Source organism: Nicotiana attenuata, unplaced genomic scaffold (assembly GCF_001879085.1).
Source record: "Nicotiana attenuata strain UT unplaced genomic scaffold, NIATTr2, whole genome shotgun sequence".
NCBI classification, from domain to species: domain Eukaryota; kingdom Viridiplantae; phylum Streptophyta; class Magnoliopsida; order Solanales; family Solanaceae; genus Nicotiana; species Nicotiana attenuata.
The window spans coordinates 75,135-102,210 of NW_017670980.1; the positions used below are offsets into that span (position 1 = coordinate 75,135).

The 27,076-nt window shown below is 37.3% G+C and overlaps 1 protein-coding gene across 1 annotated transcript; it reads left to right on the forward strand.

The window, feature by feature from the left end:
* On the forward strand, window positions 1-25,179 carry LOC109244996 (phospholipid-transporting ATPase 3-like). The gene is made up of 27 exons (XM_019412169.1): window positions 1-367; window positions 7,449-7,514; window positions 11,937-11,998; window positions 12,326-12,407; window positions 12,587-12,697; window positions 14,123-14,200; window positions 14,361-14,457; window positions 15,140-15,246; window positions 15,574-15,639; window positions 15,982-16,103; window positions 16,198-16,288; window positions 16,385-16,462; window positions 16,565-16,681; window positions 16,874-17,020; window positions 17,093-17,197; window positions 18,221-18,363; window positions 19,141-19,242; window positions 19,331-19,394; window positions 19,472-19,684; window positions 20,362-20,527; window positions 20,623-20,702; window positions 20,782-21,021; window positions 21,705-21,926; window positions 22,011-22,178; window positions 22,301-22,660; window positions 22,739-22,845; window positions 24,554-25,179. The coding sequence occupies exons 1-27, from the start codon at window positions 209-211 to the stop codon at window positions 24,852-24,854; spliced, it is 3,654 nt and encodes a 1,217-aa protein (XP_019267714.1). The 5' UTR covers window positions 1-208; the 3' UTR covers window positions 24,855-25,179.
* The last annotated feature ends 1,897 nt before the right edge of the window (window positions 25,180-27,076 follow it).

Below are 27,076 nucleotides of genomic sequence, written 5' to 3' on the forward strand. Positions count from 1 at the left end.
AATATTGTCAGAAAAATCTCCCCACTCAAACGAGGAAAGAAGATGAAGAAGTTCTACCGAAGTCAATTCTTCGAAGCTTTTCTTTAACTTCATTCAACTAAACCTTCAACTAAATACAACTAAAAACACAAAAATAAGTAAGAATAATTTATCGCCGTGCGAGTAATTTCTCCGGTTCCGGCCGGCGACAACGACAAGAAGTTTCAGAATGGCCGGAGGAGGATGGAGAGGATCTAGATCGGGACCGATACTTAATCGTATTTCATCTTCTCGAAGCATTCGTCTTGGTGGAGTACAACCTCAAGCACCCGGTCATCGTACTGTCTTCGTTAATGATCGTGAAGCTAATGCCCTTGCCAAATTCAAGGTACTGAAATTTTATACTTAAGTCACTGGATACGGAGTAGTGCTGAGTGTGCAGCGACTTAGTATTAATATTTATATATTTACAAATTTTGCTGAATTTTTTTGTTTTTGTGAGCAAAATGTATAGTGAAGAATAACCCGATAGTGTAGGAGAATCTTAATTTTTGTTAATAAATGTAAGTTAAACTCTTTATATTTGGGTTTAATTTATGTAAACTGACAGAGTAGAAAGATTGCTTACACTATTAATGTAGTTTTACGGGCTAGTATAGTAGCTATAATGTGCATGATTATAATGAAGTAAAGTAGTCCTTGATTTTTTCTTTTTTTTTCAATTACTTCCGTGTTTGCTGAAGCTTTGATCATCGTAAGTGTGTTTTGGGTGTGTGCTTATTTCCACACACAAAGAATAAAAAAAGAAGAAATGATATTTCTGAATTTCATTTAATTTCCTTAAACCCCTAGTCCTATTGTAATGAACTTGCTAATTGAATAAGCAAACAATTAAGAACACTGAACTTCGTAACCACGCTTTTATTGATTGAACTCGAATTCTATTACAATGTACAATTACAACTGGAATGGGAAATCAAATTGTAACTCCACAATTGAGCTCAACCTGGAAATGAAATGAAATGGAGGTTAGAAAGAAGAAATGGAGAAGAGAAATGAAGAAGAGAATTTAGAAAGAAGAATTGAGAAAGGCGAGAAGAATACCGGTCAAAAACTAATCTGCCAGGCCCAACTGAATTGGTTATAACAGCCCAACTTCCACTACTCTAATTTTCTCCACCGTTGGATTGATTTAATCTGGGCCATTGAAGTGAGCTCCCCTCAGCCATTGGATTTTATTTCATGCTTCTTCTGATTTTGCCACGTGTCTTTATTTATTTCTAACTAATATACGCCTATCTCCCTTATCTCCTTCAGACATAACATTTTCCAAACCCTAACAATACCACCTCGTCCAAATCGACCTTGTCCTCAAGGTCGAAACTGAGCAGCAAACGCCGGAAACTGACCTTTTATGTAACCCCAATCCTCCCACGTTGCTTCTTCTTCACTTAAATTGGTCCATTGCACCAAAACCTTCACCGTTGCAGCATTATTGAACTTGACCATCCTTCTCTTCAAGATCGCTAATGGTTGAACCAAGACGCGTCCATCACTGTCACAGACCGGGGGCTGTGAATTTGGAATGATGGCTGGACCCACGCGCCGTTTCAGCTGCGAGATGTGAAATACAGGGTGGATTTGAGACCCCTGTGGTAGATCTAACTGGTAAGCTACTGCACCTACCCTCTTTAATACAGTATATGGGCTGTAGTATTTAGCACAAAGCTTTAGATTCTTCCTCATAGCCACCGATGCTTGTCTGTAAGGCTGTAGTTTCAGATAGACCAATTCTCCTTCGTTTAAGGACCTATCAGACCTGTTTTGATCTGCATAGAACTTCATACGAGCTTGAGCTTGTACCAAATTATCCTTGAGGTTCTGCAGCATCTGTTGTCTTTGTGCTATGCATGCTCCCACCTGTGAGTGTGTTGAGTGAGGCAGGGACCCTAGTGGTATTTGTGGAGGACTGAATCCATAGAGTGCCTGAAAAGGTGTCACCTTGAGTGAGCTATGATGGTTGGTGTTATACCACCATTCTGCCGATGGTAACCACTTAACCCATTGTTTGGGGTCTGAAAACACCATAGATCTTAGATAGGACTCCAGGCATCTGTTGAGTCTCTCAGTCTGACCATCTGTTTGAGGATGGTAAGATGTAGACATGGTGAGTCGTGTACCCATGATTTTGAACATCTGTTGCCAAAACTGGCTGGTAAAAATGGGGTCTCTGTCAGACACAATGGTTTAAGGTAGTCCATGTAATTTATAAATTTCTCTTAAGAAAAGATTAGCAACATCCACTGCTGTGTAAGGGTGCTTTAGGGCCAAGAAATGACCATATTTGGTCAACCTATCAATCACCACTAGAATAGCATTTTTCTGATTAGAAGAGGGAAGGCCTTCAATGAAGTCCATGGCAATATCTTGCCAAGGCAAGTCTGGGATAGGTAAGGGCTGTAGAAGTCCAGGAGAATGGACATGTTCTGTTTTGACTCTTTGACAAGTGTCACATTCAGAGACCCACTTGTTGATGGTAACCTTCATGTTTGGCCAATAGAATATAGAACTGACCCTCTTATAAGTGCCCTGCTGACCAGAGTGGCCTCCGAAAGGTGATAGGTGTAAGGCTTCAAATATTTTAAGCCTTAGGTCAGTTCCCCTGCCCACATAGATCTTGTCTTCAACCCTTATGACCCCTTGAGTCAAGGTGAACTTAGGTTTGCCCCAGGAGTTGTAATCAACTCAGTTAAGAGTTGTAAGGCTGCTGGATCATGCTCATATGACATCTCTATCTCTTTCATCCATGTAGGTTCTACTGCAGAAATGGCATTTAGTGTAGGCTCTTCCTCCATTCTTCTAGATAGGGCATCTGCCACTCTGTTTTCAGCTCCTTTTTTGTACTAAACTTCATAGTCCAATCCCAAAAGCTTAGTCAAACCCTTCTGTTGTAGTGCAGTAATTACCCTCTGCTCTAGTAGGAATTTCAAACTATGATGATCAGTTCTAATAATGAAATGGTTGCCCTGTAAGTAGTGTCTCCATCTGTCTACAGCAGATAGTACAACCATATACTCCTTTTCGTAAGTTGACAGTCCCAAATGTCTAGGAGCTAGTGCTTTGCTGAAAAAAGCAATAGGTCTGCCTTCTTGCATTAACACTGCTCCCATACCCTTTGCACAAGCATCAGTTTCTATGATAAAAGGTTTGGTAAAGTCAGCTAGGGCCAATACAGGGGCAGTAGTCATGGCTTCTTTAAGCTGGACAAATGCATGTTCAGCTTCTTGACTCCAGTGAAAAGCATTCTTTCTCAGAAGATTAGTTAGAGGTTTACTGATAATCCCATATGATCTAATGAACCTTCTGTAGTATCCTGTCAGCCCCAAAAAACCTCTTAGAGCTTTAATAGACTTTGGCACAGGCCAAGTAGACATAGCCTTAATTTTAGAAGGGTCAATAGCCACTCCTTCCCCAGATATGATATGGCCTAGATAGTCCACCTTGGTTTGCCCAAATGAACACTTTGACATCTTGGCATAGAGCCTTTCTGACCTCAGCACCTCTAATACTTTTTTGAGATGATCCACATGAATAGTAACAGAAGGACTGTACACTAAAATGTCATCAAAGAACACCAAAACAAATTTCCTCAAGTAGGGTTTAAAAACATGATTCATTAAGGATTGGAAGGTGGCTGGGGCATTAGTTAGGCCAAAAGGCATAACTCTGAACTCATAATGCCATAAATGGGTCCTGAATGCTGTTTTATATATGTCCCTTTCCCCCATTCTGATTTGATGATATCCTGATCTCAAATCAATTTTAGAGTATATACTGGACCCACACAGTTCCCTGTATTGGATAGTAGAAATGAACAGTATACATATTTTTTAAAAAGATTGACATTACAGTATAAAGATCCATCTAGTTTAAGGTGCCCTGTTTTACAGTATGTTTGGGCACTCAATTTCGTAGATTACCAACAAGGCGCTGAACTTGAGTTATTTAATGAGTTGATTACCTTATTGAATTACAAAGGTGTGGTTGTATTGGGACTTGATCGTGTTTGTTCTAGTCAATGTGTGGCTGCATTTATATGTGTGCTAAACTGGGAACTGACTTGTGAAATGAGGTTAATCAATAGTATTGTGGAAAAAAATATTGTCTCACGGGAATGGCTATTCACTAATTTTTCTCACAATGTCTCACATGTAGATACTCTAAAGCTCTTTCGTAAGATAAGGATGAGTAATCTTGGTATTAAATATATCTCAAGCAATACCTTTTTGTACTGCAACCTTGTGTTGGACACAACTGTTGTGCTAGCTGTAATTCAATCTAGATATGGTTGGAAAGAAAATGGAGATGGTTTGGAAAAGAGAGATGATAAAATGACTTTGAATTTTTATCCGGGAGGATGCAATCTGGTTCAGTTGCTACTGGTTGCTACTGGTAAAGGAGTACTTGTCAAGGCCATTACTTTTGTCGAAGCTAGTGCAGATACTGTCCTTGATGTGCTCTTGAGTCTGGATCGACGTCGCATATATGAGTGGGATACATTAACAGGGGATCTGGAGTTTGTAGAATCTTTGGATGGTCACTGTGATGTTGTTTATGGGACACTTGATCTCAGGAAACTTTCCTGACGCTCTTTTGCAGGTGGCAATCTAAGAGAGATTTTTTCTTTTCTCGGAGGTGGTTTCATGGTCAAGATGGAACATATGCGATTTTGCATTTTCCAACTGAATACAAGAAGCAACTTCAAAAAAGTGGATATCGTCGTATAAAAAATTAACCCTTCTTCTTGGGAGATCAGCAATATAAGCACTTCCTCATTAATTCCTGCGAGATGCCTTGTGACGCTGATTCTGGAGATATATTCTAAGCACTGGTTTAAGTGGACGAATAATGAGTTCTCTAAATTTGAGAGGACACTTCCTTTTGGAATGTTGAGTCAAGTGGTAGGTCTGAAGGAATATAATGGAGCAAATCCAGCACTTACATTTGAATCATCCACAGTAGTTCTCATTCAAAAACATCTAGTGTTTCTACAACAAGCAATGAGCTTGAGAAGCACTTACATTCATTGGCATTGGCACTTTTGTGGGTGTTTGTGTTACCTGCCATTAACAAGTAGACAACATCTAGCTTCTGACCATTGTCTCCTCTATGACCTTGAGGACAAGGTCAATATCAAGCGGGATGGATTGTCATGAATCCAAATATTACTAGGGCACATGAGAAGCACGTGACTACCAGTGCATTCTCATATATGCACACATCGACCCGGCGGAAAGGTTATGGAAGATTTAGTAAAATCCCAACAATCCAAATATCTTCTCTCTACTCTTTTCCTCTCTCTCTGTCTTTCTCATCTTCTTCTTCTTCCTAATTCTTTTGGAATTCAACAGAGGAGCTTGAAGCTCATTAATGGAGTTTAGCTTCGAATTAGTTCTCCTTCATTTTACTCTTTCATTGTAGCTATGATTGTATTGAATCTTACAAGTAATAAAATTCTCATTTCTGCCCTAATTCTTTGATTTCGATTCAAGTACATTACATCAAGTGAAGGGTTCTTGAGAAAATTACCGGAGATGGATGTGCCTAATGGTCCTATGGTAGAACCATTGAAACTTGAAGATGCCTCTGTCAGAAAATCTTCAAGACTCAAGCACCTTGAGGCAGGTAACAAACTTATCATACCTCCATTTGAAGACGTTGAATAGTCTTACGAGCCGGACGAATATGTCGAATTTGAGGTAAGTCAACAAGTTGTTCTTATGGTTGATCGAAAATCTCTCTTGTGTGAGCGTCATAGGGTGGGATGGTGTGTTAAGGACTCTAAGTGCATAATCTCTCATGTTTGGTATGGAAGGAGTCATGAGTTAGATGACACACTTAAGTTGTTTGATGAATTGCCCGAACTAGATGTTGTTTGCTTGATTTCAGTTATAATGGTTCCTGTCAACAACAAAAAAATATATATGAATGATCTCTACACTATGGTTTTTGATCCGGGAGGGATGATATTCAGTTTGTTGCCTCACTACTTAAGCACGCTCTTCAGAATATCAAAGAATTAGGGCAGAAATGAGAATTTTATTACTTGTAAGATTCAATACAATCATAGCTACAATGAAAGAGTAAAATGAAGGAGAACTAATTCAAAGCTAAACTCCATTAATGAGCTTCAAGCTCCTCTGTTGAATTCCAAAAGAATTAGGAAGAGAAGAAGATGAGAAAGACAGAGAGAGAGATTGTTAGGGTTTGGAAAATGTTATGTCTGAAGGAGATAAGGGAGATAGGCGTATATTAGTTAGAAATAAATAAAGACACGTGGCAAAATCAGAAGAAGCATGAAATAAAATCCAATGGCTGAGGGGAGCTCACTTCAATGGCCCAGATTAAATCAATCCAACGGTAGAGAAAATTAGAGTAGTAGAAGTTGGGCTGTTATAACCAATTCAGTTGGGCCTGGCAGATTAGTTTTTGACCGGTATTCTTCCATTTTTGAATCGTTTGACAGTATGTAATTTTGTAATTGAGTTTCCAGTTTCTTAACTGACTCATCTGTAGCCTTTGATCTAGTTTCTGCTCCTGTCATAGTGAATCTGGCCAGGAATTGGCTCTGATACCAATTGTAATGAACTTGCTAATTGAATAAGCAAACAATTAGGAACACTGAACTTCGTAACCACGCTTTTATTGATTGAACTCGAATTCTATTACAATGTACAATTACAACTGGAATGGGAAATCAAATTGTAACTCCACAATTGAGCTCAACCTGGAAATGAAATGAAATGGAGGTTAGAAAGAAGAAATGGAGAAGAGAAATGAAGAAGAGAATTTAGAAAGAAGAATTGAGAAAGGCGAGAAGAATACCGGTCAAAAACTAATCTGCCAGGCCCAACTGAATTGGTTATAACAGCCCAACTTCCACTACTCTAATTTTCTCCACCGTTGGATTGATTTAATCTGGGCCATTGAAGTGAGCTCCCCTCAGCCATTGGATTTTATTTCATTCTTCTTCTGATTTTGCCACGTGTCTTTATTTATTTCTAACTAATATACGCCTATCTCCCTTATCTCCTTCAGACATAACATTTTCCAAACCCTAACACCTGTGAAGGTGAAACAACAGATTCGGCACATCCCAGTGTCCAATATAGTCTTAAACTTTTGGTTATGTAAGTTAGCTGTTTGGTCAACTGATTAAGGGAGAAGGAAAAAGGAAAAATAGAAAAGAGAAAGTTCAGTTTCTTTTTCTGTCAAACTATATAGATGGATTAGTAAAGTGTAATCAAATGTAAATATGCCTTGTGATGACAAGTTGCAGGTACATGATTTATTAAGGAAAATGTCAAGTGGTAGCTACAGTCCCTCTTAGATAAATCGTGTACCTCACCAAGTCTGTTCTACGCATATTTTAGCTCTGATCTGATTAGTTGCAATGTTTTTGTTTTCAGGGCAATTCTGTTTCAACTACAAAGTATGATGTCATAACATTCCTGCCAAAGGGGTTGTTTGAACAGGTAAATTGGTTTTGCTCTTATCCTGTGCCTTGTTTAGGCTTATTATTTTGCTTAGTTAAGCTTTCTGTATTTATGCCAACTCAAACAGTTAGTTTTTTTCTTTTCATAAAAAACTGTTAATTTTATTCTTCCATTGGAAAGCAACACAATATTAGCATATAATTTAGAGGACACTCTCTTACCTTTTCATCAAAAAATAATTTAGAGGACACATACACAAGGTTTCTAGTTTCTTTAGTAACTAATGAGAGAGATAAGTTCCTTTAGTAATTAATGAGACTTTTTGAGTATGTTTTTTCGATACGCTATCGGGTGATAAGAAGTTCATCAAATATTTTTGTCCCTAGTCTTTCTTTCGTTGGGCAGCAACTTAGTACTAGATGTGGGAAGCGAGGTTGAGTTGGTTTGGGCATGTGAAGAGGAGAAGCCCAGCCCAGTGAGGAGGTGTGAGAGGTTGACTGTGGTGGGTTTTAGGAGAGGTAGAGGTGGTCCAAAGAAGTATTGTGAAGAGGTGATTAGGCAGGACATGTCGTATTTTCAGCTTACCGAGGATATGACCCTTGATAGGAAGGTGTGGAGGTCGAGGATTAGAGTAGGAAGGTAGTGGGTAATCGAGCGTTCTTCTTTTCGAACTAGTAGTATTAGCGCGTAGTCTCGCGTTTTCTTATTTGTAGATTTCGAGTACTATGTGTTGCTTTATTCTCTTCGGTTATTTTATTATTTTGCTGTTGTTACTGCTTCTTTTCATGGCTTCTACATTACCGTATTCCTTTCTCGTTATTGTTGTGTTTATGCTTTTCTTGAGCCAAGGGTCTATTGGAAACAACCTCTCTACCCCCACATGGATAGGGGTGAGGTCTGCATACACATTATCCTCCCCAAACCCCACTATGAGGGATTACACGGGGTATGTTGTTGGTGGGCAGCAACTTAGTGTCTTTTTTAGTGGCAAATTGTTGAGTCAATTCCCTTTCATTTTCATTCCTTTTTTCTTTTAATCCTTGTGACTTGTGAAATGGATTTAGACAGTTTATATTTTCAATTGCTTCTGTTTGGTAGGAAGGGAGCCACAGGTGATAGCTTTTATATCCTTTTTTTTTGGAAGGGTAAATAAGACTTTTATTGCGGCAAAATATGCCACCACTAGCAAGTCCGTACAGAAATAGTGATTCCATTTACAATTAAATTTCAAGCTGATATAGTGTTAAATACATTCTTACCATTTCATCTACTTCACATAAATTTTTTAACCTATACCAGAGCGCTAACAAGTAAAGACATCTAGTATATGTACAGTTTAAGCTTTCCCTTGAAAGCACCTGCAGTTCCTTTCTATCCATATGATCCAGCATATGCAGAAATTGTTTTTCACAACTTCTTCAGCTCTTTTCTGGCAGCATTTTGGCTTGGAGATTTAACAGACGTAGGTATCACAAAGTTGCCTTGTGGTTGAGCAATGCAAAACAAGTGTTTATAGTCTTCTGCTTCCTGGTCAAGCTACGAAAAAAAGAGGAAAAACATCTACTACATATATGAAGTCACATTCTCTACCTAACAAAAACATGGCAGTGTATAGGTGCTTTTAGTTCCCAGATGAACTTCTAAATAACTGGGACCTGTGCTCCTAGTCAAGTGACTACCTCAAGTATATCCAAATTTAGTTTCCTCGAGAGTAAGACATTGGGCATTTCACTTGGAAATAATATTTTAGGTTCAATGTACCCCAAAAGAACCGGATTCCATAAAAAACGTAGAGGAAGAATGAAGGGTATGTCTTATCAAAGTGATCATATTTGTTTTATTAAATATGATCTTCAAGCGCTTGAACATGCTTGGATGCTTCAAATAGATCTAGATGAATTGCAGGTATAAATAGAAGACATATACGAATGCATTAGCTTGACTGGCTATGCGCTTAGTGGTTGGTACCCGTTGATGGTGGAAGGTCATGAACCTAAGTTTATAGTTTCCCAGGAAGAATCACAATAGAAGAAAAAATTTCCTAAGAATATACATGATGTGTTGATTTGATCATTTGGGAGGCTTATTTCTGGTTACGAGGTGGACAAATATTTTGGGATGTCGAGATAAGAGAAGAAGGGGAGATGATTGTCAATCTAGCTGGGTTGAATATTCATTAGGGTGCCATGATTTGCTGAAAAAATTGGACATTTACGTGGAGGTTTTGTGAAAGCGTATTGCAGTTTTATGGACATGACTATGGTGAGAACTGTAGTCAAGAAAGGAAGCAAAAATTTTTGGCAACAATTTTAGCAAACGAGGGTGACACGTACTTCAAGATGTGGTCAATGTTGGAGTTCACACTACTCATGATTGGAGCGGGGAGGGAATGGTGGAGGGAGATAAGGGGGAGAAAGGGAAGGTGGAGATCGAGGTGGAGTAGAGAAAGAGAAGAGAGGCCATAATTGCTTGAAATGACGATGCAACCGTAACGAGTAGTTGCAGATCAAGTCACAAAAACAAGTTAAAAAAGGAGACTATGACACAAGGAGCTTGTTAGGCCAATTTGTCTATATGTTAGGGTGATTGATGGCCTCTAGTCAAGCAAAAGAAGGATAATCGTTGCTTAAAGAAAATTGGAAAAAGAGTGCAAACTCTCAGCCTTAAATGGAGTTAAAAATAGGCTCAAACTCTCAGCCCTCAGGGTGAAAGATCTTTCTGTTTTAACACGGCTATATCGAGAAACTAGGTATGGAGATTTGGGATTGAGGAGCATGTTGTATGGAAGATTGCGATAGCAGAAAATTATAGAATTGTGAAGGGAGTTGGAAGATTGAAAATATTACTCTTCATTTTCGGTGCGGCATGGAGAGGAATTATCATGAAGGGATGTAATGACAATGTCTATATTGTATTCAGGGTTGGGGTTGGAAAAATGTTCAGTTTTTCAGGGCACCATTGGTGTGTGAGAGTACATTGAGGCGTACATTTTTAAATGTCTGCATAGTTTGCGCCAGGAAGAGATGACCGTATAACACAAAAGGATGATTTTTCGGTCTAGGGGGGGGGGGGGGGTCATTGGGATGGATTTAGAGTTAAGAGGGATCTCTAGGATGGGAAGATAACGAAATTTAAAATGTTTAACAAGCATAATATAGTGCTAGCCAATTAAGACTTGTGTAGATGACAGTCTTGTCAAAGGCGAAAAATGTTAAAAATGCTCTAGTTCTATCAGCTAAGAGCAAAGTGCAATTAAAGTGAGGACATCGGTTAAAAAAGGTGTAACGAAGAAAAGAATAAAAACATATATATGTAATGCAAAAAAAGAGTAACAACTTCATTTATAATGATTACAATTAACATATCTTTTGGCCAGTGATATTTATTGTTAAGTACCGCTCTATTCAAAGTAGAACTTATGGGTAATGGCACGCGTTAGTGCCTTGCCTACACTGAAATGCAGCCTAAACGAGGCGAAGCGTCTACCTTGAGCTTCTCTGAGCTCAGGGCTTAAGCGTGCCTCAAATGAGCCTTTGACAACACTGGTAGATGGGGGTTGGAATGCGATACAATGTTCTCTTTTAAGTCATATTACCATGAGCTTTTGGTTGTAGAAGGATCTGCCTTCTCAAACCTTTTTTTTTGATAAGGAAAATAATTTTACTAATGACCTGCACTTTCAAACCTATCGGTCTGGATTTCTGGGAGACAAATGTGTTTTTTTTTTCTTGTACGGAGGCAAAGGGAGTGATCTTGACAACAAAAAATTGAGAAAGAGTTGGTGTTGTATGTGTAAAAATTCGGCGAAGACATAGATTCTCTCCTTTTGCGCTGTTAGTAGTATCTCGACTGTAGTGAGATATTTTGAAATGGTTTGGTTTACACTGGACGATGGCAGACTTAGTGATTGGGGAACTATTTAGCTGGACCTTTAAAAGAAGTAGAAAAGATGAAGAGCTTAGGATGTTGCTCCACTAGCCTTGATGTGTATCTCTGGAAGGACAGAAATAAGAGAGTTTTTGAAAGGATAGAACACTAGAACATGATTTTATATATGTGAGGAATATATTTTTATCGCTAGTTTCTTTTTGTCCACCCTTGAGGTTTCAGTTTGTATAGAAAATAAGGTGTCTCTTGTAGACAGTCATCCCTTTTTTCTTTTTTGTGTTTGTGTAGATTCTCTACCTTTGGTATGCAATTCTTATACGGGAGGTTTTCTCATCAGTAATAAAGTTGTTTTACCTTATTGAACAACGACATGAATTGTAGTCTATTAGTGTGTCAGACTGTTAAATCATTTTACATATCACGAGTGGATTCAATTTGAATTAGGCATGACTTTTTTTTGGGAGAAGGTATTTGGCATGAAAATTTTTCTTGAGGCCATGCATCCGTATTGTTCAATCTTTGTCTTTCTGTGTCCTTCATCTTATTTCTGTGCCCTTCTTCTTATGCTGACAGTTCAGGCGGGTGGCTAATCTCTACTTCCTTATGATCTCAATTTTGTCATGCACTCCAATCAGGTATAAATTACTACTATCTAATGTTTTTATGTGGCTTACTCTTATTATCTCTCTCTCCGTTATGCATTATTTGCGCTGTAAATGAGAGAAGAGAGAGTGAGGGTATTTTTGTTGTTAAGCATCTACACTAGATTAGAGGTCAATGATGCGTGATGCTATTGGAGGTTGTTTGGCCGTTGACATTAAGTAATAAAATTTCCCTTTTTTTTTTGTTGTCTTGGTCTATAAGTCATCTTGCAAACTATTTCACGAAATTAATTTATATTTTAATGACATTTATGTTTTTTCATGATTTGCACCTGAAAAAAGAATCTTGTTTGAATGCAGTCCCGTAAGTCCAATAACAAATGTGCTTCCTTTGAGCTTGGTGCTTCTTGTTTCTCTAATTAAGGAGGCTTGGGAGGACTGGGTGAGTACTATTTCCTTCATTGCCTTCTTTCTCCTTTGGTCCTTAAACTGACTGTTATATGTACGATATTCTTTAAATAGAGTAATTTTCTATTGACACCTTTATCCTTTTCCCCTTTTGATTTGGAACTATTTGCTTATGCATTCCTTTCTTGTTCCTTCCTTTATTATTTGTAACAGAAGCGTTTTCAGAATGACATGTCTATCAATAATTCGTCCATAGACATGTTGCAAGACCAGAAATGGGTAAATGTCCCATGGAAGAAGCTGCAGGCTGGAGATATTGTGAGAGTAAGTATAAGTGTGTAATGGGGTCTTTGAACTTTGGTTCTTCTTTTGCATCGTGTCTTGTAAAGTGGATGATCAGGATATGGTTTTGCCATTTCATATCAGTTGTTTTGGTTCTCATTATCAACATCCATTTACATGCTTTGTAACTTTCTCTAGGATCTTTATTTAGCTTGTTATGTCAACTGCTATATGTTATATGAGAAAGGGTGTGAGTATAAGATACCAGAGTGGAAAATGCTTTTTGTATATTTTGGGAAATTCATTTGAAGTATGTCGCTGTCCTCCCCTACTGACACAGTTCCACTGGGCAGTCTTGGTAACTGAGGTAACTGGAACTATTGCATCAGAGCACAAGAAGTTTAGCTCATAGTTCAAATTGGTTATTGTGGAAAATTAGCTAAAATTAAAATACAGAAGTGGCTGTTCTGCGTTTGCTTCTTTGGTTAATTTATATAGAAGCCAAAATTTGCCATGGTGTTTTAGGAGCTGGATGTCTGGTCATGACACCAGTTAGTGTGATTATATGTCCTTTTAAATGCGTGGCTTTGAGCCCACAACATTGAAGAGGAATCAAAAATGGTAGTTTTCCTATCAAGTACCTGGATGTTTTTTTGTCCCTCAAGAGAATAAAGAGAGAACAGTTGGTGTGGTTATATGTCCTTTTAAATGCTGGCTAGAGTATTTATTTTTACTTTTCCATTAATTGCACATCTCTGGCAAATCACTACTTGGTGCAGTGCTGTGCTGCAGACCATCTGTTCATTTCATGGGAAAATTCCGAAACTGTGTTAAATAAATAAGAGAATACTTATTCAAGAAGTCCATCCCAGTAATAAAGCAGTGGCGGTGGCTCCTCATGGTATTGAATTGGTAGCAACGACTCAATAAAGCTGTCTTTCTTATTATTAAACAAGGGATAAGCCTGAGCTATTTCATTCATTTGAACGATGGGTTAAGCTCTAGAATTTGAGGAGCATGGACCACTAGTTATTTAGAATTTTACAGTTTTGGATATTGTTGAATTTAGCCGAGGGTCTATCAGAAACAGCCTCTCTACCTTCACAAGGTAGGGGTACGGTTTGTGTATACATTACCTTTCCCAGAACCCACTTGTGGGATTACACTAGGTTTGTTGTTGTTGTTGTTGAATTTGGGGAGTTGTAAGATCAATACAGTCTGCTTGTTCAGCTTGCATTGTCCTTTCAGCGCGGGGATAGGCCATCACTGATGTGGTTGACATTTTGGATGCACACTTCACAAATAGAAAATGCTTTCCACCCACTCCTCCCTAAATATTGATTTGGGAAGGATTTTAGTTCGGTTCCTCAAAAGTAGTTTTTGCAATTTGAAGGAATTTTTATACAAGCTTCTGAAGAAAATTGTTCGAAGAATGTAAGGTTGTACAAGCTGCCCTTTTTCTTGCAGGTTAAGCAGGATGAGTTCTTCCCGGCAGATCTTATCTTTCTTGCCAGCACAAACCCAGATGGAGTCTGCTACATTGAGGTTGTACTTGATCCTTATCTGATTTCTTTTTACTTGTGATAAAAGATTGGCTGCTCTAAATTATTTGGAAAAGAGGTACTTGGATAATGTCAGAAATAAATGTATTGGTTTTCATCTCGTCCATCATGTTCTCTCCTAACTGGTACATGGATTTCCTCAGACGGCGAATTTGGATGGTGAAACTAATTTAAAGATTAGAAAAGCACTGGAGAAGACCTGGGATTATGTGTCTCCTGAGAAAGTATCTGAATTCAAAGGTTTGGTTTCTCTACTGCTGTTGACCAATCAAATATTTATGCAAGACAATGCATGTACTATCGACATTTGGTTGTACAAGTGCTATGAAATTACTTCAAATCCATTGGAAGATCTAGTTGTAGCATATAGCCTGAAATAGATGTGCTGAATTCCTTCTTTCCAGATTTTCCTACGGTTTCTGCTTGATAGATATCCTTCGACGTGTAAGATTTGTGTTCAGTCCATGAAAATTTAGGACTCAAATTATTAGCGGACAAATTCTATAGCTGGTTTTTTTAAAAGTAAAATGCACTTCATAACACCAGTAATTGCAGTTTAGTTACAACTACTTCACATCTAAGTTCATATATGGTCGATAAATCTTCAGATCTCAGCATGAAGTGCACAAGTCAAGACATTGTTCACGGACTATTACATTTGATGAAAATGTATATTCACTTATCTAAATATGTTAATGAAGGATGCTGTTTAAACACAATTAAGATGTGCAACCATGTGTATCATGATCTCTCACTGATGCTTCCCAGAAGAGATGTTCTTGCTTATTGTATATCAGAATTATGATGACAAATATCAAATGCTTTTTCTGTAGAGGCCTGACCAATCTGATTGCAACTTTAGGAAGATCTTGCTCTGATAATATTGTGTGCTTGACGTTCTCTTGCATTTCTCTTTAACCAGGTGAAGTACAATGTGAGCAACCTAATAACTCACTGTACACATTCACTGGCAATTTGATAATTCAAAAGCAAACCTTGCCACTCAGTCCAAATCAACTTCTTTTACGGGTATGTATTTCTTATGTTGTTTCCCCATTTGTTTATTTTATGGTTCTGGTTTTAAAGATTGAACTGGTATATACTGATTAAGAGAAAAAATACTGCATACATTGTGTCTTAGTTATAGTTCATGGTAAATGCATCTTCAAGCAGATATCCTAGCAGACCATGATCTGATCTTGGCCATTTATTCACCTTCTATTCTTGTCCATTCCCTTTTATGACTTATATTTGAACTTTTGTCCGCTAAGTTGTGATATTTCTTCTCTAATTTATAGTACATTTGGTGAATTTTTACTTCATCTTTTCTTCTTGATATCGCTGTATTTCTTCCAGGGGTGCAGTCTGAGAAACACTGAATACATTGTTGGGGCTGTCATTTTCACTGGGCATGAAACAAAGGTATTGAATCTGAATTTAACTCATAAGTTACCCTTTTCTCTTCCCTTTCCTTCTTCCTGTTGTTTTCTCTTTGTGTGGGTGCAGCATACGTTTATTTATTGATAGCATTCTTGTCAAGAATGTTTCAAAGAAGTAGGTTTAATGTCATCATCTATTCAGTAATGATGTTTTCTCGAACCATTTTGCTGCATTCTAGTGTTATAAAGCTACAGTAGCAACCTTGTTTAATATGATATTCTATATTGCTGTTTCTACATAGCTTTGCTTTGTGGCCGTTGCTACTTGGCTTTTCACTTTGGTTCTTATTCTCAGTTGCTTCTGCCAACCATGGTTTAACTACAGGTTATGATGAATTCTATGAAAATTCCTTCCAAAAGAAGCACTTTGGAGAAGAAACTTGACAAACTTATTATCGCTCTTTTTAGTGCTCTCCTGTGCATGTGTTTCTTGGGAGCCATAGGCAGGTTCGATCAATTGCTATAACCATCCTGCTATTTTAGAACTTCTGTTACGTTTTCCTCCATGCTGAAAATTTTGGATTTGCTTGGAATTTTGCAGTGGTATCTTCATAAATGAGAAGTACTATTATTTGCGGTTTGGAAGTAGCGAAAATTCAGACCCACAATCCAACCCTGACAATAGATTTGTGGTAATCGTGTAGATTCTTGCATGTTTATCTTTTCACTTGTCTGTGCAGCACTTCTGCCTATTTGTGTCTCCAATTACTCTTTTGCTGTCTGCTCAGGTTGCAGTTTTGACCATGTTCACCTTAATCACTCTCTATTCACCGATTATTCCGATCTCTCTCTATGTCTCTGTTGAGGTAGATTAATGGCAATTTCTTTGTTCTTTTATTTTGGTGCTTTGCAGATTTTTATTTTAATGTTCCATCTGCTTTCATCTTACTTTCTTTTGTCACTTTCAGATGATTAAATTTATACAGTCCAATAAGTTTATCAACAACGACTTGCACATGTACCATGCTGAGAGCAACACCCCTGCACAGGCTAGGACATCTAATTTGAACGAGGAACTTGGGCAGGTAATTGTTTATGCTATTTCGAAGGGGTTGAAGTTAATTTATTTAGACATTCTCTACGTGCACTAACATAAACCGTGGTTTTGCACAACAAGGAAACGACAATGTTTGCTTCAATTTTTACCCTCTGCTAGTGTATGCAGTATGTTCTTAACAAATGAGTTCTTGAGCCACTAGCTACTTCTCTATGGACAGGTGGAATACATATTTTCTGACAAAACTGGAACTCTTACGAGGAATTTGATGGAGTTTTTTAAGTGTTCAATCGGTGGAGAGATATATGGCACTGGTGTTAGCGAAATTGAGATGGGAACTGCTCAGCGAATTGGGCTGAAAGTTGAGGTAAATATACTCTTGAGCAAGATCAAACAGATTCATGACTCTGTCTTGCATTGATCTAGAGAATTGTTACAGGTTAAGAAATCATCAACCGAGGCACGAGAGAAAGGTTTCAATTTTGATGATGCTCGACTGATGCGAGGTGCCTGGAGAAATGAGCCTAATCCTGATTCATGCAGGGTAAATATATAATTATATGTTTGGAATAAAAGGATAACATGAGTTTTTTTTTTTATAATAATAATTGTCACGTTTGAACAATCAAATATCATAGTTTTTTTTTTGAAAAGAAAAAAAGAAAAGAAAATTGCTGTCTTTGAACTATTTTTTTTTAATAAAAAAATTCAATCATAAGTGTTTTCCCTTCATGCTTATGAAGTTTGTGGTGTCAAATTCAGCCAAATCTTTAAGTAATACTAGACTAGTAGTGAAAATCTTTTATTTTCTTATTATCTTTTTCTCTGCCGTTCTTCTTTTTGAGGTTAGTTATCTCTGTATAGACTTAAAACAGACGAATAAAATATCCCTCTCTGACCTTAAGCCTTTAGAAGAGGCAGATCACAAAGTTCCACATAATACCAGAGCAAACACAGGTTCTAGGTTGCTTCTTACCACTGTCCATTGACAAAATATTTGCCACATGCTTGGTACAAGAAAAAACAATTAGGTCATAGCGTGAGGCGGTGTATACAAATATAAAGGTGTCCCCTTGCTACTGTTAGATGAAGTGGTTCCCACAATTATAACCTAAAGCCTTCAATTAATAGTCTAGCACTTTGTGGTGTGAACTTCCATTTCTTTCCAAGTTCAGTGTCCATGTTGACTTTGTATGGTTATTAAGAGAAGTTGAAATATGTGTTATTTGGTTTAATTTGGGGGAAAATGTGGGGTCGTACTTGCTTTTTTGATTGTTTAGTATCAGAATAGAGAAAATTACTATACAAGAGTTAAAGTGGGTCCAATATAAATTCTTCTATCATATAACCTATCATAGAACTATCTTTCTTGGGAAAGTGAAATTTATTTGCAAAAGGAAAGGTGAATTTTATGTAGGGGATGAAGGGAGTTTAAACTCGCAGGGTATCTTTTTGTTTGTGAACTATCACCTTCATATTGAGTTGTCCTTGCGAGAAAACTGTCACACACTTGCTTATCTAGCACTTATAGATGGCTAGTTTAATGAGGCTAGGGTTGTTTGTTCAGGAATTTTTCAGATGCCTTGCTATATGCCATACCGTGCTGCCCGAAGGAGAAGAGAACCCAGAAAAAATACGATATCAAGCGGCATCCCCAGATGAGTCTGCTTTGGTTGTAGCAGCAAAAAACTTTGGCTTCTTCTTTTACAAGTGTGTGTCTCTTTGGAATTTCTGTTACATTTACATTGTCTTCTGCCATAAGGTTCCCTTTATTGAAACTTCGTCGATGAAATAAATGTTGAAGGTTACTAACATACACCACTAGGTTGGAAGATTTAGGAGTACAGTTATTTTTTGATAAGGAATACGGTTATCTACATATTTTAGTCGTGAAAGTAGTCATAATCTGATGGGAGAGCACTCGTCATAGGGACACTGTTGTAATCTGGTTCCTCTTTTTATTTTATTCAGGCATGTGAAAGAGAATAAGTGCCGATATAGAGTCAGTATCTGATAGGAGAAAAGTTTTCATCAGAAAGCTACTGTAGTGTCCGGTTCCCGTTGTTATTTACTTATTTTATTCAGCAGGATGCCATCCTGGTGCCAGCTCCATGGGAGGTATAAATGGATGGAAGTAATATATTGGGTTGATAATTATTGCTGATATTTGAGATATATATAGTCATTTTGAGCTACCTCTAAATTGCATGCTTTATTTTCTCAACGACGGTTGAACTTAGTAGGCTTTTTGGTGAGTGATTGATCAACTTAAAACAACAAAAGAAAAATTAGTTTGTGCAATGGTTAGCAAGAAGGCATTTTCTATCAAAAGGGGCCATTGTGTAATTGGGGCTAGAACTATTCAATAAATATCTGCAAGGTATAAGATTCTGGAAAGAGTTAATCATACTGCTTTTTGGCACTATTTCTGCTATATTTTCTATTTTAGCTGGGTTACTGGTAATCATGAATAAAAATTTTCTGCAGACGTACACCAACTATGATTTATGTGCGCGAGTCACATGTTGAGAAGATGGGGAAGATTCAAGATGTTCCCTATGAGATTCTAAATGTTCTCGAATTCAACAGGTGTCAGCACATTCTAACTTGTATATTAGTTGGGATTACATGCATGATGCTAACGAGGTTGACTATTATCCTTCCGTTTTGTGTTTAGTACGAGAAAGCGCCAGTCTGTTGTATGTCGTTATCCTGAAGGCAGATTGGTTCTCTACTGTAAGGTAGGCACTTAATGTGGAACGATGCATTTGAGGAGATTCCTTTAGTAAGAAATTATCATAAAGCCTACTTATTTCAGGGTGCAGATAATGTAATTTATGAGAGGTTGCAAGATGGAGACAATGCTTTGAGGAAAAGAACTAGGGAACACTTGGAGCAATTTGGGGCTGCTGGACTTCGGACACTTTGCTTGGCTTATAGAGATTTAACCCCTGATATGTATGAAAAATGGAATGAGAAATTCATTCAAGCAAAATCTTCTCTCCGAGACCGTGAGAAGAAATTGGATGAGGTGAGCATAGTGTGAACTATTGCCCTTAAAGTTTATATCTTCTTTCCAGATTTGCAGCTTTTCAATTGTTCTGATTGTGCTTTCTTTCTGGCATTGACTTTTGTCTTGACTTATTCATCCGTTTTGTTGTGATGTCATTTTAGTTTGCGTGGCAGAGTGCAATTATTTCCATACGCATTTAAGTTCTTATTTACATTGGATTTGCTCGTTCTATCCTTAATATGCTCATCAGTAAACCATTTTTTTTAAAGAGGGGTGGTTTTCTTTTGTCACTTTGTGATCCCAAACACACTGCTTCTGTGTTGAACTGTCTAGTCCATATTATCCAAAGCTTCTAGGATTCCTGTTCTGGGCCCTGGTTCCTGACTTGAATAACGCATCTAAAATTGATTTGCCAACTGTGATCTAGAGACTGGATGATATAGCTATCACTTGCATAAAACCTGACTATTAAATGGTTTACTATAAATGGTTTATCCATGTCTTGGATTACAATATTCTTGAATACACCGAATATAAATGGATCAAAGTAGTATATTGGATGATTATTGTTGATATTTCCATAGTTGTGATTACTCTCACTATTATGTGCTTTAACTTGGAAGTCTTCTCTCGTCATTGTTGATGCCGAGGTTTTATTGGTGGTGAAAAGAGTCTAAGCATTTAGCATCTTACAGGTGGCAGAACTGATAGAAAAGGATCTTGTCTTGATTGGATGCACTGCTATAGAAGATAAGCTTCAAGAAGGTGTACCTGAGTGCATAGAGACGCTTTCAAGGGCTGGAATTAAGATTTGGGTGCTCACTGGTGACAAATTGGAAACAGCAATAAATATAGCTTATGGTTAGCACTTAGCATTGATGATATGCAGTTTATTATTTGTTAACCTTGATTCAACTTGCACCACCTTATCATAGTCTCGTTTGCATTTGTTGCAGCGTGCAAGTTGATAAATAACAGCATGAAACAATTTATCATTAGTTCAGAAACTGATGCAATCAGAGAAGTGGAAGATAGAGTGAGCAGTACTTCTCAATCTTCCTGGTTGTCAGTTACAAAATATGCATTGTTTAACAATTTTTTCTGTTCATTCGCAGGGCGATCAGGTGGAGCTTGCTCGTTTTATGCAAGAAACAGTGCAGAACGAGCTAAAAAGATGCTATGAGGAAGCGCAAGAGCATCTTCGTTCTGTATCTGGACCAAAATTAGCACTAATAATTGATGGGAAGTGTTTGATGTATGCATTAGACCCGAGTCTTCGTGTAGTGCTGTTGAATTTAAGTTTGAATTGCAGTTCAGTGGTTTGCTGCCGTGTTTCTCCTTTGCAGAAAGCACAGGTGAGGTCATGTAGGTGGTCTTCCTTGAATGGTTACTAACGTAGTAACTTTAATCTTAGACCTTTTTGTGATTCTATAACTGAACATTTTTGTCTGTTGAATATGGGTGACTTAATATGGATGATCACTTCATTTATTCCTGTTGCAGTATCATTAGTCTTGGAATTGTCAAGCTGGCTTGTGGTTTCTTCAAATTATCATGCTTGGTTTACTGAACATATAGGGTGGAGTCATCCATCTTTTTACCTTTTATCCCATAATTGAATTCTAGGCAGAAAACAGCAGTTTTTTGAATCTATGCACCTTTTGGTTTTAGGCTTCATCAAATTGTTTCTTTTTCAAGAGTTGATATAAAATTACCCTATATGTTACCTTTCTCAAAATATTGTTGCTATATGACTTCATAGTAAAAGCTCATTATTCTCAGATAACTTATCCAAGAAGTAAGAAGAGAAGAGGTCGTTAATCTCCTATATTTAATGTTTTGAAATTTCTTTTTTGAGTTTCTGGTCTCATTATGAAAAAATTAGGTTTCTTCAGGTGTCACTGTGGTTTTTTCTAAATTCAACAGTGTAATTCTTCAAGTTAAAATTCTGTAATTTCTCTTGAAGTTAGGATGGGCTTTTTGATTGTAAATCCTCTAGGTGATACAGTTTTTAGCAACTTCTTCCACTGCTTTTCAGGTGACAAGCTTGGTTAGGAAGGGGGCAAACAGAATAACTCTCAGCATTGGTGATGGAGCTAATGATGTGAGCATGATTCAAGCTGCTCATGTTGGTGTTGGAATAAGCGGACAGGAGGGAATGCAAGCAGTTATGGCTAGCGATTTTGCAGTAGCTCAGTTCCGTTTTCTCGCTGATTTACTGCTTGTCCATGGACGCTGGTCATATCTGAGAATATGCAAGGTTTAAAAGTTTATATTATCTTTGTGCACAAAACTGTATGATCTCTGTTAGGATAATTAAGTGATCTAGAACTTTTACATGCAGGTCGTCACATATTTCTACTACAAGAATCTGACATTTACCCTGACTCAGTTTTGGTTTACCTTCCGGACTGGATTCTCCGGTCAAAGGTTCTATGATGATTGGTTCCAGTCTCTTTATAATGTGATGTTCACAGCTCTCCCTGTTATTGTTCTTGGGCTTTTTGAGAAGGTATGTGATGTGTTATAGTTTGTTAGTTCTCAGCAACATATGATGGCAATTAAGTCAGCATTTTTTCTGATTATTATGTTATTCCTTTTTTGGCTATTGCTACACCTCTTTTTCGTATTTAGGATGTCAGTGCTTCCCTCTCCAAAAAATATCCTGAGTTATACAAGGAAGGAATAAGAAATACTTTCTTCAAATGGAGAGTTGTGGTTATCTGGGCTTTCTTTGCAATATATCAATCATTGGTGTTGTATTATTTTGTGATTGCTTCGAGTACGAAGGGCATGAATTCATCTGGCAAGATGTTTGGCCTGTGGGATGTTAGTACGATGGCTTTCACTTGTGTTGTTGTAACTGTCAATTTGCGTCTGCTTATGATGTGCAACACAATTACAAGATGGCATCACATTACCGTTGGAGGGAGCATATTATTGTGGTTCATATTTGTCTTTATTTATTCGGGTATTTCCTTGCCAAAAGAGCAGGTGAGTTTGGTCAATAATTTACTACATTCTTGTGAGTATGCATATACTAATATGTCCAATATTCCTATCTCACCGCAGAAGAATATCTATTTGGTCATCTATGTCTTGATGAGCACATTTTATTTCTATCTCGTTCTGCTTCTCGTACCTGTTGCTGCTCTTTTTGGCGATTTCATTTATCAGGGGTAAGTTTCTTTAGTTAATTTTCAAGTCCTGGTACCTAACATTATGATAGGTATTTTATTTGTCCAAAAAATTTATTGTAGGCATTTCAGTATTGTGGATTTGTCTGGACTGTGTTTCAATTTTGTCAAGTCAAGCTAAATATGTTTTGTCTGAAGGAAATATTATTGTCTAGTGAAAATGAAATCCTTTTTTTTTGGTAACTAGTGATCATAAAATCTGTTTGTGCATAAAAACAATAGATCTCATTTGTGGGACCTTCCTGCCAATTTGATTAAGCTTGAATATACATGCAATTGAACCATTTGCAAGTGGCTTGGGCCAATGCTAGCTTTTTATAGATTACTACAAAATTTGTTTTTCACTTGGATTCATCCTGCTGCATAAACTTCTCATTGCTAATTCCTTGGATCCAGTGTTATCAAAGGTGAAAAATTAAAAGAGAAGTGCGGAGCTCTGTTGGGGTTTTAAGCGCTAAGCACTAATAAAGCACAGACTTTAATGAGAAATAGGCGCAAATGAATGGGAAAAAACGTCAGGTTTACTGCATATACACTACTTTTGGCCACATTTATTTTGAAGCCAGAAATAGCTTCAAAAGCCAACAAAATGACCCTTAAGTGTAGAAATTGATCTCTATCAGCTTCACACAACAATGTGTCATCAGCATATAATATATGTGAAACAACCAACCTGTTCTCTCCATTTCCTTCCATGGTGAAGCCTTTTATACCCCCATTCGTTTCTGCCCCTTTAAGCATCAAACCAAAGGCTTCCATTACCATGGCAAATAGGTAGAGTGATAATGGATCTCCTCGCTTAGTCCTCTACTGGATTTGAAGAAACGTTCAGAATCTCCATTAATCAACACAGAAAATCTAGCTTTAGAGATGCAAGTGGAAATCCATTGTATCCATTTCTCCCCAAACTTCATTTGTCTCATAATCACCAATAGGAAAGTTGAACTTACATGATCGTCTAGTTTGCAAATAACTCCATCTCTCTCTCTCTCTCTCTCTCTCTCTCTCTCTCTCTCTCTCTCTCTCTCTCTCTCAAAATTTGAGAAGAACTCCTGCTTTCTCTCTCTTCTAGTGATGATCAATGCATTCATTAGCTACAAGTGCTGCATCGAAAATTTGTCTCCCACTTATAAATACATTTTGATTACTGCATATTAACTTGTTAATCACCTTTTTCTATCTTTCAGCCAAAGTCTTTGAAATATTTTGTAAAAACTCCCAAGCAAACTTATGGGTCTGAGATCTTTAATTTAAGTGGCACATTTTTTCTTGGAATGAGAGCAATGAAGTTAGCATGGAAGCTCCTTTTCAAATGTACCTTCATGGTAGAAATGCTCAGTAGCCTTCATAATATCTTTCTTCAGAATATGCCAACACTTCTGATGGAAAAACATATTGAAACCATCCGGCCCAGGGGCCTTATTACCATTAAATTGTTTGACAGAAGCTTCAGCTTCTTCTTAAGAAGGTCTTTGCAGCCTGTCTTGTGTCAGTGCAGCCACATTTTCATCATGCCACAAGCGTCTCCATTTCTCCTTTTCCGTAAAAAAGTCTTCATCAAAGCTCAAAATATGATCTCTGATCACCTTTTTGCTCTTGCTTCTAATATTATTTATTTGGATTTATTTGTTTATATTGATTGAAAATCGATACTCTACTCTTGCTGAACACTACTAGCTGCTTTTTTCAGGGTTCAAAGATGGTTCTTCCCTTATGATTATCAGATTGTTCAGGAAATCCACAGGCATGAGATCGACAGTAGGATGGGGTTACTGGAGATTGGAAATGAGCTTACACCAGAAGAAGAAAGGAGCTATGCAATAAGGCAACTGCCTGGACAGAAATCAAAACACACTGGTTTTGCCTTTGATTCACCCGGCTACGAGTCATTTTTTGCATCTCAGGCTGGCGTCTCAATCCCCCAAAAGGCATGGGATGTAGCTCGGAGAGCAAGTATGAAACCACGGTCAAAGATGCCTCGGGATAACTGACGTCCAGATAGTACAATGTTTCTTCCCTTTACACTGTACTTCTCTTTTGACCTCGTCAATTTAGCTAATACGTAGAATTAGCCATGTAATATATCTCGTCATGTAGTCTTATTCTTTTGCCACCTTCCTCGCCCCCTTATGATTGTTTGGTTATAGTTATAATTAGGTTTAGTGAGCATTGTAGCAAATTTAGTTCAGAAGAAAACGATACGGATGTAACACTGTCTGGAAGTGGAAGCAACTAACAGTTAAGCTTGTATCTGTTTATTGATAGTTGGATATTCCCAGGGAACATGATTAATAGATAGTCTTTTTGCAGCGGTAATTCAAATGAGTTGTATTTTGTTATTTCAGCTGATTACAGCAATGTGGCTCAGGGGAGAGGGTAAAAACTTACCTGCACCGGGTGTTTACACCAAACCAATAGATATATGACATGTGTCTTGCATATGGACTTCAATCATTTAACCATAGTAAATTACATGCATTCTCATCTAATTAAATTAATTAACCATGGTGAGTTAATATAGTTTGGTGTAAACACCCGGTGTGGGTAAGTATTTACCCAGGGGAGAGCTCTTTTAACCTGCCAAATCTTTTTTCCACACCTGTTATTTCATTGTGCTACTGTCAAGGTGATTCTGCTGTAAAATGATAAACCACTATGCTCATCTTCTACTGTGGTAGATTCATTGACTAGTAGTGTTTCAATTTCAGTGCCTTGACTCTTGCTCGTCGTGTCAGCTAAGAATATTCATATGGAAGATGGCTAATCGGACTCCCTTGCTCCTCCATGACATCATCCTTCATTTTGGTAGTGTATAAATAACACAGCTATATCTTATTCATTTAGCAATTTTTGGAACACCTTTTTATGCCGCAATGGGATTCGGTTCTGGGTCATGTTTTTACAAGTATTGGTTCTGAAATATTTTTAGATAAAACTACATCTATTGTTTATATGATCTGGTTTACATTTGGGAATATTGTTTGGGTTTTCGGAGTAGTTTTAAGCTTAGGATTTAATAACTGCTTATATGGAAGTATCGTTTATATGATGCCTCCGAAATGAAACATAAGAAATTTCAACCTCTGAAATTCCGAAGTGTATTTCAGAGGCGTAGTGTTGTAGAAGTAGCAGTACAAGATACTAAGACAGACTTAATTCTTTTTCTTTTCTTGCTTGATTTTTTTCAAGTGAGTTCAAATAAAAAATAAGAAACTAAGAAGCTTGTAATACAAGCAAAAGAGAATGGAGAAGGGGCCATTCACTATAATGCTTCTTTAGTAAGAGCCGAAGAGAGTGACTAGACATAAAAATTCCTACATTTTATTCTTCACTAATTGATATTACTAATTGGTTCAAAAGGCACAGAATCGTGGGTGTTAGACCACCTTTTTCTCACATGTTCGCTTAATATTCTTGCCTTTTAATCCCTCGACATTTAGTTGTGCTAAAAGTTGTCATGTACGAATCACCAATAGAAGATAAGATTTCTTAGTATCATGTGATGATTTTCAAGCAATAGAATGGATTCCCCTCACACTCCTGTTCTCTTAAATAGACTGTGCAGGATGCTTAGGCAATTAACGTCGTAAAAATGATAACAAACATAATTTCATTAAAATTAATTAAGTTAGCTGCCGGGACGACACCGTTGCTCAATTTTAGTGTATCTTCACTTAAATTATGTGACATAGTTTGACTCGATAAGGAGCTTAAGAAAAAAAGAGAATTTTTTTAGCAGGTTACTGTGCCTTCAAAATTGAAACTGAAGCCATTGAGAAGCTAGAAGAATTCGATTCTCCGACACAATTTAAATTTTTTTTTAAGTATTAGTGTTGGATACGCTATGGCAAAGGACTAAATAAAAATGGGCGTTATGGTCATTTCAAATGGAATTAATACAAGTATGTGATATTCCATAATCCATATAGAAGCCTATGTTCCAAGGATCCAACCATTCCTATTTAAGACAACTCTACTTTATATATGTTTGATGGATTTGCTCACCTTTATGTTTGTATGTATGTCTATATTTTTAATCTTAAAGAGAGCATATCTCCATTTAAAGATTATTAGAACTGCCAATAAGGAGTGGTTCGTGTGATTTGAGGCATATACGTCAACCACCAGCAGCCGTAATCACAATAGAAAGTGGTATTGGCACCAAAACATACGAAGCATAATTAAAATATGTTAGAAATTGGCATATATGTCT

Coding starts and splice junctions, on each gene's coding strand:
- LOC109244996 (XM_019412169.1), top strand. CDS start 209: ATGGCCGGAGGAGGATGGAGAGGATCTAGATCGGGACCGATACTTAAT. Junction 17,198..18,220: donor CTAATCCTGATTCATGCAGG/GTAAATATATAA, acceptor TTGTTTGTTCAG/GAATTTTTCAGATGCCTTGC. Junction 22,179..22,300: donor TTCTTGGGCTTTTTGAGAAG/GTATGTGATGTG, acceptor TTTCGTATTTAG/GATGTCAGTGCTTCCCTCTC.